Source organism: Arvicola amphibius, chromosome 2, assembly GCF_903992535.2.
Source record: "Arvicola amphibius chromosome 2, mArvAmp1.2, whole genome shotgun sequence".
Taxonomy (NCBI): domain Eukaryota; kingdom Metazoa; phylum Chordata; class Mammalia; order Rodentia; family Cricetidae; genus Arvicola; species Arvicola amphibius.
The window spans coordinates 127,074,217-127,089,505 of NC_052048.2; the positions used below are offsets into that span (position 1 = coordinate 127,074,217).

The following is a 15,289-nucleotide window of genomic DNA, read 5'->3' on the forward strand; positions in this document are numbered from 1 at the left end:
TTAACTAGGGCTAGGAAGATGGCTCAGTCAATAAAAAGTATCTATCTTATAAGAAAGCATGAGAGACATGAATTCAATCCCCAGAACCCATGTTAAATAAGCCAGGCATGCAAGTAGATTTGCAACCAGCACTGGGGAGGCCAGGACAAGCAGGTTCCCAGGGCTCACTCACTAAATGGTCTAGCTTAGAATTGGTAAACTTTAAGTCAAAGAGAGAGTCTATCTCAAAAGAAAAAAAATCACTGTAGGTGTTTGGCCTCCACACACATGAACTCACACTCGTGTACACTACACATATTAAATACAAAAAAAGGATTATAAAATTTTTAAACTGGAAGGATTTTATCCCTTACTCCATGATCATTTAATTTTATTTAAAGACAACATTTGTTTTAAAAATGTATCACATGGGGCTGGAGAGATGGCTCAGTGGTTAAGAGCACTGACTGTTTTCCAGAGGACCTGAGTTCAATTCCCAGCAACCACACAACGGCTCACAAACATCTGTAATGAGATCTGGCACCCTCTTCTGGCCTGCAGACATAATGGAGGCAGAATGTTGTATACATAAAAATAAATAAAATCTTTAAAAAAAATTTATCACATGTACCAACAAGAATATACCATAAGGACCCTGGAAAGCACTACACAACTCTGATCCCAACACTCACGAGACAGAAGCTCAAAACTGTGAGTTCAAGGCTAGTCTAATCTATATAGCAAGTTCCAAATCAGTCAGAGCTACATGAGATCCTGTCCCAAAAAAAAAAAGAATATATACTAAATTTATGGGTTTAAGAAACTGAAATACATACTAAGCCAATGTGGAAAATCAACAAGCACAGAAAAAACATAATGGCAGAAGATGAGGAAGAATACAGTCCTAATGCAGGTATTACCTGAGGGGTGAAACAGTCTTGCTGTGTCGGTCAGCCAGGCTAAAACTATTAGCAATCACCCTAATTACAGCCATGACAGATTGTGGCATGTGCCAGAATGCCCAGCAAATGTTAAGTGCTATTAATCCCATGACATGACATTAAGTTACAGTCACAGTCACAATAACTATCACTTTTTAAAAACTGAGCATTTCTCAGGTACTGTGTACAATTATTTATATGCAGTTATTTTATCCCTATATATTACATATGTTAAATATTGTTATTTTACAGTTTAAGAAATATAATTTGACTGTAATAATAAGTAGATTGGGATTGACACTCTAACGTGCTAGAGCAATAACAGATGGCTCAAGTGGTGTAAGGCTTGATGTACAATCCTGATAATTTAAGTTTAGATTCCCAGCACCCATGTAAAAGCCAAGAACAGGAGTATCTATTTGTAACTCCAACACTGGGGGCACATAGACAGGTGGAACTCCACAGTTTTCTGTCCAGCTAGCAGAGTCAAATAGATAACCTCCCAGTTTAGTAAAAGAATGTTTCGGTGGTGGTCTACACCTTTAATTCCAGCACTTGGGAGGCAGAGAAAGGCAGATCTCTGTGAGGTCAAGGCCAGCCTAATCTATAGAGTGAGTTCCCAGGACAGTTAGGGCTACACAGTGAAATCCTGTCTTGAAAAACCAAAGACAAAGAGACACAGAGAGATAGAGAAACTGAGAATATTTTATAAACTAAGGTAGAAAAAAAGCAAAGACATTCAACACATCCACCTGCAGTTGCCTCAGGTATATGCAGAGATGAGTATACTCAAACATATATGTGTCCACAAAGAAAAAAATGTAATATAATAAAATTATTTTGAGATGCACACCTATATTTAAAAACATGACATGTGCAAGTCATATGTTGACACACATCTGCAATCCAACACTGAAGAGGCTAAGGCAAGAAGACCACAGAGTTCATTATTAGTCTAAGCTTACATAGCAAACTCCAGGCCAGCCTGGGCTACATGAACCATGTTACTTTACCTTATTATTTTATGAACAAGCAAGGCAACATCTACTTGACACCACAATGCCTATGACTTCACAGTTTCAGCTTTTGTGTATATCAAGAACTTTTATTTAAACGTTACACTTATTTAACAGACTATAGCATACAAATAAGCACAATTTTCATCCCCTGGTAAATGTGACAAAGATTTAATATACCTAATACTTTATTTCCTTTGAATGAAAAAGTTGTTTCTCATTTAAATTTGAATTAGAGAACACAATGTTCTTATACTTAATTGAAAATCTCTAAAAAACACAGAAAACTGAAAATATTGTATCAGTAAAGATCTCCAATTTCACTAAGAAATTAAGAATCAATTAGTTTTAAGATTTACTTTGAACTGTATAAGGATATATATAATACATTATCTAACATTATTACATACCCGTCACAGAATCTGATCTGGAATGCTCTTCGCTGTCTGAATCCTCCAATAAATCATCGCTTAAAAGACAAAGAACAATTTAAACTTAAAAAAAAATTGTTGTACCTTATTGGCTATAGATATATATCAGCTACAGTATAAGAGCCTGGCATGTATAAGACCTTGGGTTCAATCCCCAGCACCCCAAAAAACAACATACATCACATAAGAAAGCAACAAGACACAGCATGGCTGTGTGTGGCTAGTCTCTTGTGCTATAGTAGGGGCAATGCTGAGGATCAAACTTAGAGCTCTATGTGTTCTACTCAAAGACTGTTAACTCTGAACTAGGGACTGGAGAGATGGCTCATTGGTTAAGAGCACTTCTTGCTCTTAAAGAGAACCCAGGTTCACTTCCCAGCACCCACATACATGGTGGTTCAATTTTCTGAGAGCTTTAATCCCCTCTTTTGACCTCCACGGGCACTCGACATGCATGTGGTGCACATACATACACACAGGCAAAACACTCACGTACCTAAAATAAAACATTTAAAACATTAAGAAAAAACTGAGCTATAACCCCAGCACTGAAAAGCAATGTTAAAACAACCATTACACAAACCAAACACAAGCAATATACAAACTAAAAAGAAATGTGATATTTAAGTTTGATAAATAACTGATAAACGATTATAAATCATTAAATGAATGTCTACAGTAAAGAATTTTGTGTGGAAGGAAACCTCTAAATCTTTGCAACATTTATAGGTATGTGAATCTGTGACTGGAAGTAACTTAAAACAAGCAAAACAGTAAAAGAGAATGGCAGTTAGTCAAATTGAACTTGAACTTGTAGAGTAAAACTAACAACTAAACAGCTAAGTGTATGTATATGAAATGTTTTGTATGTGTATTTACACAGTCATTTTGTTTTAACCATAAGCTTTAGGTATGTTTATTGTATGAGACATGCAAGATTAAGTGTCACAATCAAAAGATAGGAGTAAAGACAAGACAATGGTCTATGTAACATGAATGTCCTGTTTGTTGGGGTTTTTGTCCTGCCCGGTTCCCACAGCTGTTTAGCCCCAAAGAAAATCACACAGAGATCTCTATAAGTTATAAAGCTGATTGGCTCATTAGCTCAGTCTTCTTATTAGCTCTTGTAGCTTATATTAACCCATTATTCTTATCTATTTTAGCCATATGGCTCGGTACCTTTTTCAGCTGGCAGATCACATCCTACTTCCTCAGTGATCTGCACAGGACTGGAAGGAATCAACTTTCTCCTTCACAGAATTCTCTTGTTCTCATTGTATCATTTTTACTTCCTGTCTGGTTTTCCTGACTAAACTTCCTGCCTGGCCAATCAGCGTTTATTTAAAACATGATTGACAGAATACAGACAATTCTCCCACACCAGGTCTGTCCTTTGCCTTTCTCTCAGATGGCAAAGAAATTGTCAGTTCCCCTCTTTGCTTCAACCTTTATTCATTTTCTAAGATTAATAGTCAAGCTCTACACCCTATTGATCAACATATCACCAGTATTTTTTTATCTTGATACTCATTATAAAAATTAAAAGACGTATTTTGTAGAAAGAAAATTTCAATTCTCAAAAATACACTACACTGAAATCCACAGTACTTAGACATTTACTAATGCTATCTTGCATTTAAATGGAAATTTCTACTTAAGACCGCTGGCAAAGTATCAAACACACACCTGTCTTTCCAGCTACCTGAGAGGCTGAGGCAAAAGGACTTTTGCCCAAAGTATCCAGGCCAGCCTGGAAATACAACAGGGCCTTAGAATCTGTCTTAGAAGAAAAAAGAAAGAAAAATTCCAATGCAATGCTTAAAATTTTGAAGTTTTTTTTTTAAGCAGTATTGGCAAATGTTTGGTGCCTTAGGTTTTTTTGTAAGTGATATTTAATACAAAAATATTGTCAGTTCAATTCATATGATTAGCTTTTTGTTATTGTTACTTTTGTTGTTCCGTGTTGAGTCTTCTGAATGCTGGCTAAGTTATCTACCACTGAGCAGATCCCACTCCCAATTCACTATAGTTTAAAATAATAAAAAGAGTGAAAACAAGCTTAGGATCGTCTGCTAACTAGTTTCAAGAATTTAGATACTAATCACAAGTAAGAAGAAACCTAAAAAACTTAATTCTAAGAAAAATACTGTACTTGGGAGCTAGAATAAGCAAATAATAAAGCAACACCACACTAGGATTCAACTACCAAAGGTCTTTAGTATTAACCATGTATTGCAAAGCTATACTAAGATAAAAGCTATAATATAGTATTTTTAAAGAAAGAATTCAGTGGTCTGGACAATACAGAGGTCTGAAAGTCCTCAAAAACATAGTAATTTATCCCTAAAACATTTTATAATAAGAATTCTAAAAGGGGATGGACAGGTGTCTCAGAGATTACGAGTACTGGCTGCTCTTCCAGAGGTTCTTACTTCAATTCTAAGCAACCACAGGGTGGCTCACAACCATATATAATGAGATCTGGTGTCCTCTTCTGGTGTGCAGGCATACATTCAGGCAGAACATTGTATACATAATTGATGAGGGATTTCCCTCTGTATGCTATGATTACGATTAATGGTAATGTGTTTTCTTTGAATTTTTTGACTGTGAAGGAGCTGAGTAGAGAGATACATGTCATTATATGGGCTGCTAAGCTAAACCAGCATATATGTTCTAAAGGTATCATGATTTCCAGTTTGGGTCTAAGAATATGTTGCTCTGGAAAAGAGGTTCTTCTTTTGTTTCCACAGAGGATGAGAACCTGTGGATTGCTTCCAGACTAATATGGTTTGATGAACCAAGACTTCCTAAAAGGTAGCCTTGAATACCTCCCCCCCCCTTTTTTTTTTTGGTTTTCTGAGACAGGATTTTTCTGCTGGCTATCCTAGAACTAGCTCTGTATACCAGGCTAGCCTCAAATTCACAAAGGTTGCCCCGACTCTGCCTCCCAAGTGCTGGGATTGAAGGCATGTGTCATCACTGCTTGGCCCTAACCACTTTTTCACCAAGTATTTCACCTTTTTACCAAGTAGGGATTCAACCAACCCTTGATAGATTCTAAGCTTCTGTCATAAACTATATATATAATACTGTGGAATATTTCTGCTGCAAGTAAGAGTATGTATCTAGTCTAGATATATATCTATATATATATAAAACATATTTTCCAAAGAGGAATGTGGTGATCCTAGAAGTCTACTGTGATGTAACTTTTAATCCACAAATTCAAAATGTAAAACATAGCTCTAATTGAAACTCAAGGTTTTAAATCAACAAGCCAATTTCATGATCCTCCATAATTACCCACTAATACTTTTTTTAAAAATGACAAAAATCAAGCATTCTTAGTTCTAGTGCTATTAGCAAACCATTAATAAGAACTCAGACAACAACAGCTAAACTGTTTGCCATTCAAACTCTCAACAGATTTATAGTAACAGAAAATAGCTCTAACTTTTAATTCAGTCTATAGCAGATCTCAGGCCCAATTCCTTTATCTGCCAGTCCGTTTCCACATGTTATTATCAAGATAAACTACACAAACTTTCCAATTTGTATGTTATGAATTGTCAATTCCACAATTTTTATTGAACAAAATTCTATATACTTAATAAAAACACATCACCGAGTGTTGTAGTACACCTTTAATCCCAGCACCCAAGGCAGAAGCACAAGGATCTTCGGGTTTGAAGCCAGTATGGTCTACATCACAAGAACCAGACCAACCAGGGCTGTGCAATGAAATCCTGTCTCAAAAATACAGGACATGACTGCAGTATAAGAACGATCACATCAAGTTAACGACACTGGACACCCAGAAGGTAAAAGCAAACACTCTCAGTGCATACAGTTAAAGATGCTCCATTTTACATCGCCACTGACAGTTTTAACAGGGATAGCTAGCTGCTAGGATTTATCATACACTGAATGGCTATATGAAATCTTTCATTTTATTTATGTGACTAAAACAGAGCTATGTGATACTAACCCAATTCAAAGTCAAGTGAACACTCTTAGGAAATGGAGGGTTTCCTTGACTCTCCATCCCAATCCTACAGATCAGATACAACCACAAAAAAAAAACAAGAATCTAGCAAAGAAGATAAAGAGAGACAATTTCATTACAGTGCCTCAATGTCTGTGTAGGCTGCACTCCAGCTCTGAGAAAGGAAAGCAGAACAAAAAGCAACCAGACATTTCTCCCTCACTACTGCTAATACACAGTTCCAAATAATTAGATACTCTTGTCTCATCTGAAGTCATTTTGCTACTCATTAGTGAAATTTACTTCCAGAACTTGAGGGATAAAAGAAAAGAGAAACCAGAATCATCAGGAACAACTATTCTACAGAACTATCCGGTAAAAAGTAAAATTACAAATCTAATCCACTGGCTTAATTTCAGTATGTAAACTTTTCATTAAAAAATAAAAAAAGTTTTATTTTTCTGTTATGTCTCTGATACTGAAAACAGAACTAAGGTCTTCACAAATGCTACATATGTACTCTTATTTCATATATATACATACATACATATGTGTATATATATACATACATATATATGTGGATATACTGTTGATATATATACACACATTATTTTTACAATTTTTACACTTCATAGATTTTAGTTTTTAATGTGGCAATTACTTCTGATAGATAAGACTGAGATTTCCTATTTCAAGACTTATACAGTATGATATTTATTGCACAGTATGATATGAAATGTGACTTACAGAGTAGCTTCAGAACAATATACTGAATAATTTGTCAAATGTATTTTAGCTTCTCTAGTATAACTATGACTGCTAGTATTTGCTGTTTGGCATTGTGTTTTTCACTATCATATATTTATTATTAATTACATCAATATTTCTACCAACTCATATGGATATCTACATAAAATGTAATTTGGAGAAAAACGGTATATTACACAGAGTGGCATCTTCTTTTCTTGGGTTTTTTTTTTTTTTTTTTTTTTTTTTTGGTATTTTGAAACAAAATTCTGACTCTGGTTCAGACTGGCATACAACTTGTAAAAGTCCTATTGCTCCAGCACCAGATCTAACTAACCTGTAGTATTCTGAATGAAAACTTCTGAGACTCACATTGCTTTCAGATTTCCAGCCAAAGAAATTAGAATATTTTCTACTCTCTGACTTAACCCATTTTCTATCTTTCTTTTTTTTCTATCTCATTAACTAATGAAGAAAATGAAATATGAAAAAAGAGAACATGTACGATTACAAATACCAATGAAACAAAATCATGTACCTGTCTCCTTCCAGTTTCGGTATGTCTGAGCAACTAGAAGAGTCTTCTAGCCATGCCAAAGTTGGTCTCCTTGAATCAACTCCTGAGCTTGGGTCTCCTGATAAGATCAGTTGTTGTACAATTGCTGGATCGTAGGCATTAATTTCAAACTTCAAGTGCACCTTCATGAGTTTGGAGACATCCCATACGCAGATCTTCCCACGTTTGGTGGCAGCAGCTAGAAACTGAGGGCAGCTCCCCGACCCAAAGCAAGATATTCTGTCAGCTCCGTCTGCAGAAGGAAGCTGTGCAGGACTCGTTGCCAGTGTGACCGACAAGGGCACATTCTGGGTGTGTTCGCCTTTCACAAAGGGGCAGTTGGGGGAATGTCTCTCATGTTCAGACCTTTACAGAGTGAAAAGGGAACGTTTACTGAAGAGCAAAGCAGGAACTCAAAAACTGTCTTTGTTATGTATATGTTAAAAAGTCTTAATCTTACTAAATCATGCAGGCTTTCGTTCGGGTGAACGGGAAGGATGGGGTGGCAAATACAAGTACTTGAATGAAAGGCAGGGCTCTGAGCATGTTGAAAAAGTAAGCACTCTACCACTCAGCTGTATTTTCACCCAAACTTACCTTTCAACTGAACTTACTTTTATAAAAATCACTCAATTCCATTCAATTATTCAGTGTTTACAGTCCATATTCTAGGTGTACTATTAGCAGTTTTACTCACTTTAACTGACTGCAAGTGTGAAATCAGTACAAAAATGCAATTCAAGACAAAATTATTTGCTCAACTTCCTAACCCTTTTATGTTCCCTGGAAGTCCTGGAACTCACTCTGTGGAACAGGCTGGCCTAGAACTCACAAGATCTGCCTGTTTCTGTCTCTAAGTGCTGGGATTAAAGGAAAGTGCCCTCCTTTTAGTTTTCTGTTGTGTGTTTCTTTTTCTAATTTTTCTACTTGCAATTTCAAAGCACTACTTGAGGACAGGATTCTACTATCAAAGATGAAAAAAAAAATGTTTCCTTACTTACAAAGAAAGATAAAATTTCACTCATAAAACATGTTGTTCTTTCCACACTGCACCTGCAGTTTACTACAGTAACATCCTGCGCAATTTGTAATGCACAGATGTCTTTCCTAAATCCTTTTTGCATTATACCACAAAGCACATGTTTGAGTTACATTCTCTCCCAGTTTAGTTCTAGTGCATTTTTCCCCTTCTTACCTTCTTGTACCACAGTTTTAACTTTTTTACTAAACATTTATAGTCATGTAACTGTGTAAAATAAAAGCTAACCAGTTTTATCTAATCCTAGTAATCATTATCCCACCTTCCAGATAAGAATTAAGATTTTGCCGGGCGGTGGTGGCGCACGCCTTTAATCCCAGCACTCGGGAGGCGGAGGCAGGAGGATCTCTGAGTTCGAGGCCAGCCTGGTCTACAAGAGCTAGTTCCAGGACAGGCTCTAGAAACCACAGGGAAACCCTGTCTCGAAAAACCAAAAAAAAAAAAAAAAAAAAAAAAAAAAAAGAATTAAGATTTTAACTAGTTCTAAAATATGTTTATACATTTATGTACACTAAGAAAAAAAACAGGGTTTATTGCTTCAAACAATTTTAGATCATCGGTGGCACTCCATAACAGCTTTCATGAAACAAGACCATATAGAATGTTACTGACAGTGATCATTAGGGAATATCAAGTTCTTCTAACTCTCCATTGCTCATTCATCATGAATTTGTCACATTAACGACAGCGCATAAAAAAAAAGTCATGGTCTCAGTATGCAGTAGTAGATGGCATCAAACTCACAAATAATCCACCTGCCTCTGCTTCCCAGATGCCACAGCACTCTTGATGGGCATTTAAGAATTTTCTAGTTTTTCATTGCAATGGCCAAACTTGTCACAACACCAAACATACAAAAGGAATTAACTCCTTGGAGTTGAAAAGAAAAAGCAGACTGACAGGAAGTAGAGAATACCCATTTTTATTTCTTGAATAATTCAACCTCCCTCCAAAGTAACTCAACTCCCACAAGCAAAATATTAAGGTCATCTTTTCCCCTTTAAACTGTCTTCTCTCTGTTAAAAGATTTGGAAAGCACCCACGCTCAGCAATCTATTTTCTCACCTGTGCACTTAAGAACAATGAACGCAGAACATCAGAATTTACCAAATTCTTGAGAGTTTTTGAAATCCCATACTTTGCTATATTCCAAACCTCTCAGCATATAAAAAAAGATGGCACTTAACTGCCCAAGTTGAAATTTTGAATCTTCTTCCCCAACATGAAAAGTTATAAAGATAGGTACCTTCCAAGTTGTGAATTGTGGCTTACACCTATAATTCTAGCACTCAGGAAACTGAAGAGGATAACTGACTTGAGTTTTAGCCCAACTTGGGTTACACAGTAAGTTGATGTGTAGACTGGGCTCATTTTAGGATTACCTCCATTTTTAAAAGAGACAGTTTTGTCTGGGTAAAGAGACACATTCCACTGAACACAGATCAAGGTGGCAGGAGGATCAAAAATTTGATGGCAAGAAGGGCACTGTGGCATTTAACTTTAATCTCAGCACAACAGAGACAGAAGCAGGTGGATCTTTTTGAGTTCTAAGTCAGTTTGGTCTATATAGTAAGCCAGAATTACATAGTGAAAACCTATCTGCAGAATAGCAAGTTCCAGACAAGTCCAGGCTACATGAGACCCTGTCTCAAATAGATGTGCACAAACATTCTTACATGTGTGTGTGTGTGTTTTGGGTCAGAGATATAGCTTCATGGCTAACAGTGCAGCTGCCTTCACATAGTTCATTCCAAGTACTCACAGCAGGCACCTCATGAGCACCTGTAACTCCAACACCAGAGATCATATGCCTTTTCTGGCCTCTGAAAGCACCCTCATACACATGTGTGTACATACACAAACATACATATAAACTAAGAACTAAAATAAACTAAAAATAAAATAAAATTTAAAATATGTATCACATTTTATAATATCATTGTGTTAATCCAGTTCCAGAAGATCCAACATCCTCCACACAGACGTGTATACAGGTCAAACACTAATGCACATAAAATGAAAATAAATCACTTTAAAAATGAATAAATTAATGAATGAATAAGTAAATAAATGAACGAATGAATGAATGAATAGAATGGAGGCGCTGGAAAAACAGTTAAGTAAAGAACACTATTGCTCTGACAAAGAACTCAGGTTCAGTTTCCAGCACATGTCCCCAGCACTCAAACAGAAGCTCACAATCACCTGTACTTAAAGTTACAGGAGATCTTAATATACCAAGCATGCACATGGTACACATACATACATGCAGGCAAACATTCATACATATAAAATTAAAATAAGTAACTTAATGAGCTAAGGGTATACCTTAGTGTTAGAACCCCTGACTAGAATTCTGAAGGTTCTGAGTTAAATACCAAGCACTATCAAAAGAATTTTAATTAAAAAATATAGTCTCAGATTTCCCCTACTGATAACAGCACCGACTTTAGACAGTTACTATGGGAACTGAATGAGTTATAAAACAAAGTATTTAAAATAATATCAGCTTTACAGTATGACAGATATTTACTGCTAGTTCTTTTTATTTCTAAAATAAGGTCTCATAGTAGATATTGGTAAATCTTGGGTCTCACTACATAACTAATGTTAATCAAGGATTAAAATGTTGTACTCTCTAATTCACAGATAGAAAACATCCTCTAAAAGTTATTTAAAATTAAAACTGTACTGTAACTGTACCTCCCCTCCATGGATTCTCTGTTCACCTTTCTTCAGTGGTCAGAACTACACTGCTGAATTAGTGCTGGGGTTGATTTAACACAGCATCTGCTCTGGTGAGAACCTAGTTCTATTTTTTTGGTACTTTCCCCATGTAGATTTTGGAAAATCTTGTGACAGGACTACCTCATTCTTATAAGATAGTGACAATAACACAGAGCAAAAAGACAAGAAGATTACATCAAGATCGGAAAAGTTAAATTTAGAAGCACTATAATATTAACAGCCTACTATTCCCAGAAAACTCAAGACTCACCAAGGTTCATCTGTAGGCTCCCAACAAACGAGACATACACTACAAGTAAAGCACATGGCTCTATCATCTCCAGATGAGGCAGGCTGCAAAATATGTTAAAATAGAGGAGAGAGCAATTAGGCAGGCAGGAAGGGAAGGGAAGAAGAGAGAAAGGGAAGGCCCAATCATTATTAAAATAGCTTTACAATAGCAACTCTTCAAAAAGTTCCCAATTTCAAGTACAATTTTCTAAGGAAAAAACAATAATTTATAGTGCTACTCTGCTCATACATATATAAAGAAGTGTTTGATAAATTAGCAGGCCAGTGAGGGCAGTCCTGCCCCGAGAGTAAATATATAAATAAATAAATGCAGTGTTTCACTACATACTTCTGTCTGGTCTGCAACACACAATCCCCCATTCCTAAGTCTCCCAAGTAACAGCATTTCAGGTGTATACCATTACTTTTGCTTTGCAAAATTATTACATTACCTCAAGAATCTACTACTAGCTTATAAAAGCAAAAGTCAAACACTGAAAATAACCAAATATCCAATGAGAACATTTCCCCAAAATGACAAAAACCACAAGAACTTGACAGCAAAAAAAAGGGAGGGCTAACGTGTCTAATCTGAAAGATTAAGCATTAAATAATTCAATAATTATTTGCCCCCTAAATTCCTGATGTAGGACATAGGATCAACATCACAATCAAATATGTGGCAAACAAAACACACAAGCACATATACAAACAAGCACATAGCTAGATTGCATAAAACACCTTAAAAAGAAAAATTTTTTTAATTAAAATGCTGTGCTTACTGAACCTACAGCACACTTGGAAAATCATCTATTTTTGATGATTTTTACCTGATGATAAAATCCAGCTTGAGCCATGGGATCTGGCTGTGCCCACCTATAGCCAACATGAGGCCACGAAGTGAATGTCTCCCTTCTGTTAGCCTCACTATACATCAATGCCCTAAAAGTAAACAAACAGCATATAATTGGAGCTAGGCATCAACTGAAGGGAAACTCCTATTTAATGCTGCAGAAAAGAAAATTACTGAAATATAAAAACAAGTTGAAAGAAACTAAGTGGTAGCAGCGCACACCTTTAATCCCAGCACTCAGGAAGCTAAAACAGGTGATCTCTGTGAGATTGAGGCCAGCCTAGTCTACAAAGCAAGTTCCAGGATAGCCAGGGCATTCATTTTTCTCTGATTCCTGACTGTATATACAAAATCCTGCCCATGCCTTGCCCCCTATAATGATGAATTATAGCCTCAAATTACGAGCCAAAATAAGCTCTTCCTTAAGTTACTTCTTGTCAAAAATAACTAACACAAAACAAAAAACCTATCTCATTTCCTAAAATACAACACTTATCACAATATGCAGGAGGATCTTTAGAAAACAGTGTAAATTAGTCTGCAGGGTCAATAACATCTCAAGATCTGCATCTAATAACAAGTTTCTCTTTCTTTGTTCCTACTTCCATACAGGTTGCAAGAATATTTTAATGATAGCTATAGCACTTGGCTGATGTGGGAGTCCCCTCTGTGTGTTGCTTGTACTGGTTAATGAATAAAGAAACTGCCTTGGCCTGATAGTGTAGAAATGAATAAAGAAACTGCCTTGGCCTGATAGTGTAGAACTCAGGTAGGCAGAGAAGACAGAACTGAATTCTGAGAGGAAGAACACAGAGTCGGAGGGACATCATGGATCCACAGCCCGAGGTAGATGTGCTGAAACTTTTCGGGCAGACCACAACCTCGTGATGATATATAGATTGATAGAAATGAGTTAAATAAAGATGTAGGAGTTAGCCAATAAGAAGCTAGGACTAATGGGCCAAGCAGTGATTTAATTAATAGTTTCTGTGAGACTATTTCGGGGCTAAACTAGCCAGGCGGCCAGGACGAACAAGTGGACCCTCCTTCCTACAACACTTAGCACCTGATATTCAGAACGAGTGGCATATTCTCTCCAAAAGACAGAAATGACATTACTCTAGCATATAAAAATCCTTACCACTTGCTAATGCAATTAAGAGAAATTGTATCTATGATAAAAACAGCAAAAAACGGCAAATGAACAATGTAAAGGATAAACTGCTTGCTAAATACTATGAATGTAAGAACCATACTTAAAATGAATTCTTTCAGTACTGTACCTGCTAGCATCAGCATACACTATTTATAAATTTACTTCAGGAAAGTGCATAGAAAGTGAATCACACAATGGAAATATGAAAATCAAAAAGTTAAACATGAGAGAAAATGTAAATACCCAATCAAAACTATCAGGCTTTAAATTCCATTGTCACATTAATAAACTTTAGTACTTTCAATATCAAATAATTTATTTATCAAGCTTTCATCAAACACATTATAAGCTTTAGTTTTACACAAAATAGCTACTTAATAAATTTTAAAAAATTAGATAACAGAAGTATGATTTTTTTCACACTACTGTTTAAATCTAAACAAAACAGCGTAAAAAACTACTCCAAGAAATAGGGGGACAGGATTTTTTCTTTGAGAACTTCGTAGGTGAAGACAATGTATTTTAATCATACCTACTCCTCCATTGCCTTCGAAGAACATTTTAGGATATTTTTCACTGAGAATTTTGCAGCTAATTACAATGTATTTGATCACATCACCCCACTCCTCCTCCATAAAAACAGTAGGCAATTTTAATTACACTCACATTTGTATATAGCATTTGTCAGAATTCATCTCAAGAGTTAGTAAATTTCATTACTGGCAAAATATTACACACCCGATGCTGAGTGAATATTTGAGAAAATTTTAGGCCATTTTCTCAAATATTCACTCAGCATTGGAATCTTCAAAATACAGGCTTGCAATCCCCTTCCAGATATACATATTCAACGGTAGCTATCAGCTCACTATAACATTTATGTATAAATGAAAATCTATAGGCAGTGGTGGCACATACCTTTAAATGAAAACCTACTTTTTAAAACATTCTGATTATAATAAGATTTGCAGTAATTTTTGGTTAACCCTAAATCTAGGAATTCAATCTCAGTATACCCTGAAGAGCAAGGGTCCTACCTGTCTACAGAGCGGCCTGGCCCCACGCCAAGTTCTGGGCGTGCACTGGGTAAGAGGTAAGACAATCTGTCCATCACTGAGGACGCCACAGGTAAGGCAGCAACATTTTGATTTATTTTCTTGAGTTCATTTACAATGGCACTGGCAATAGACTTCAATACATGATGAGGAAGATGAAATGTAACTGTGGCCCACTGAAAAAAAAAACAGAAATATAAGCAAAGAGATACTTCTAAACAGTTTTAACCAAAACAGTTTTAACCAAAACCTTACCTTAACCTGATCAATTAAAGAGCTATATATGTATCGCTAATGTGACTTATACCATCAGTTTATTGTTTACAGCAAGAATTTGCCATTAAGTAAAAAACTAAGCCTTTTTTTTTTAATTACCAAGGTACAGAGAAGCAAGCCAGGTCTCCATCACTGAGTGAATAGATAAAAGTATGGTATGTGGGTGAGTGCACAAGTACATGCAATAGAATATGGCAAAGCCTTTTAAAAGGTAACAACTCCAAGCCAGGCGGT

The 15,289-nt window shown here is 36.0% G+C and overlaps 1 protein-coding gene across 1 annotated transcript in view; it reads right to left on the reverse strand.

Annotated features, from left to right (window-relative positions):
- Positions 1-15,289, reverse strand: part of Birc6 (baculoviral IAP repeat containing 6) — a 181,515-nt gene that overhangs the window by 137,191 nt on the left and 29,035 nt on the right. The window contains 5 exon segments of the mRNA XM_038320792.1: positions 2,347-2,405; positions 7,641-8,024; positions 11,696-11,778; positions 12,546-12,657; positions 14,762-14,955. Of these exon segments, the coding sequence (XP_038176720.1) occupies positions 2,347-2,405; positions 7,641-8,024; positions 11,696-11,778; positions 12,546-12,657; positions 14,762-14,955 (832 nt within the window).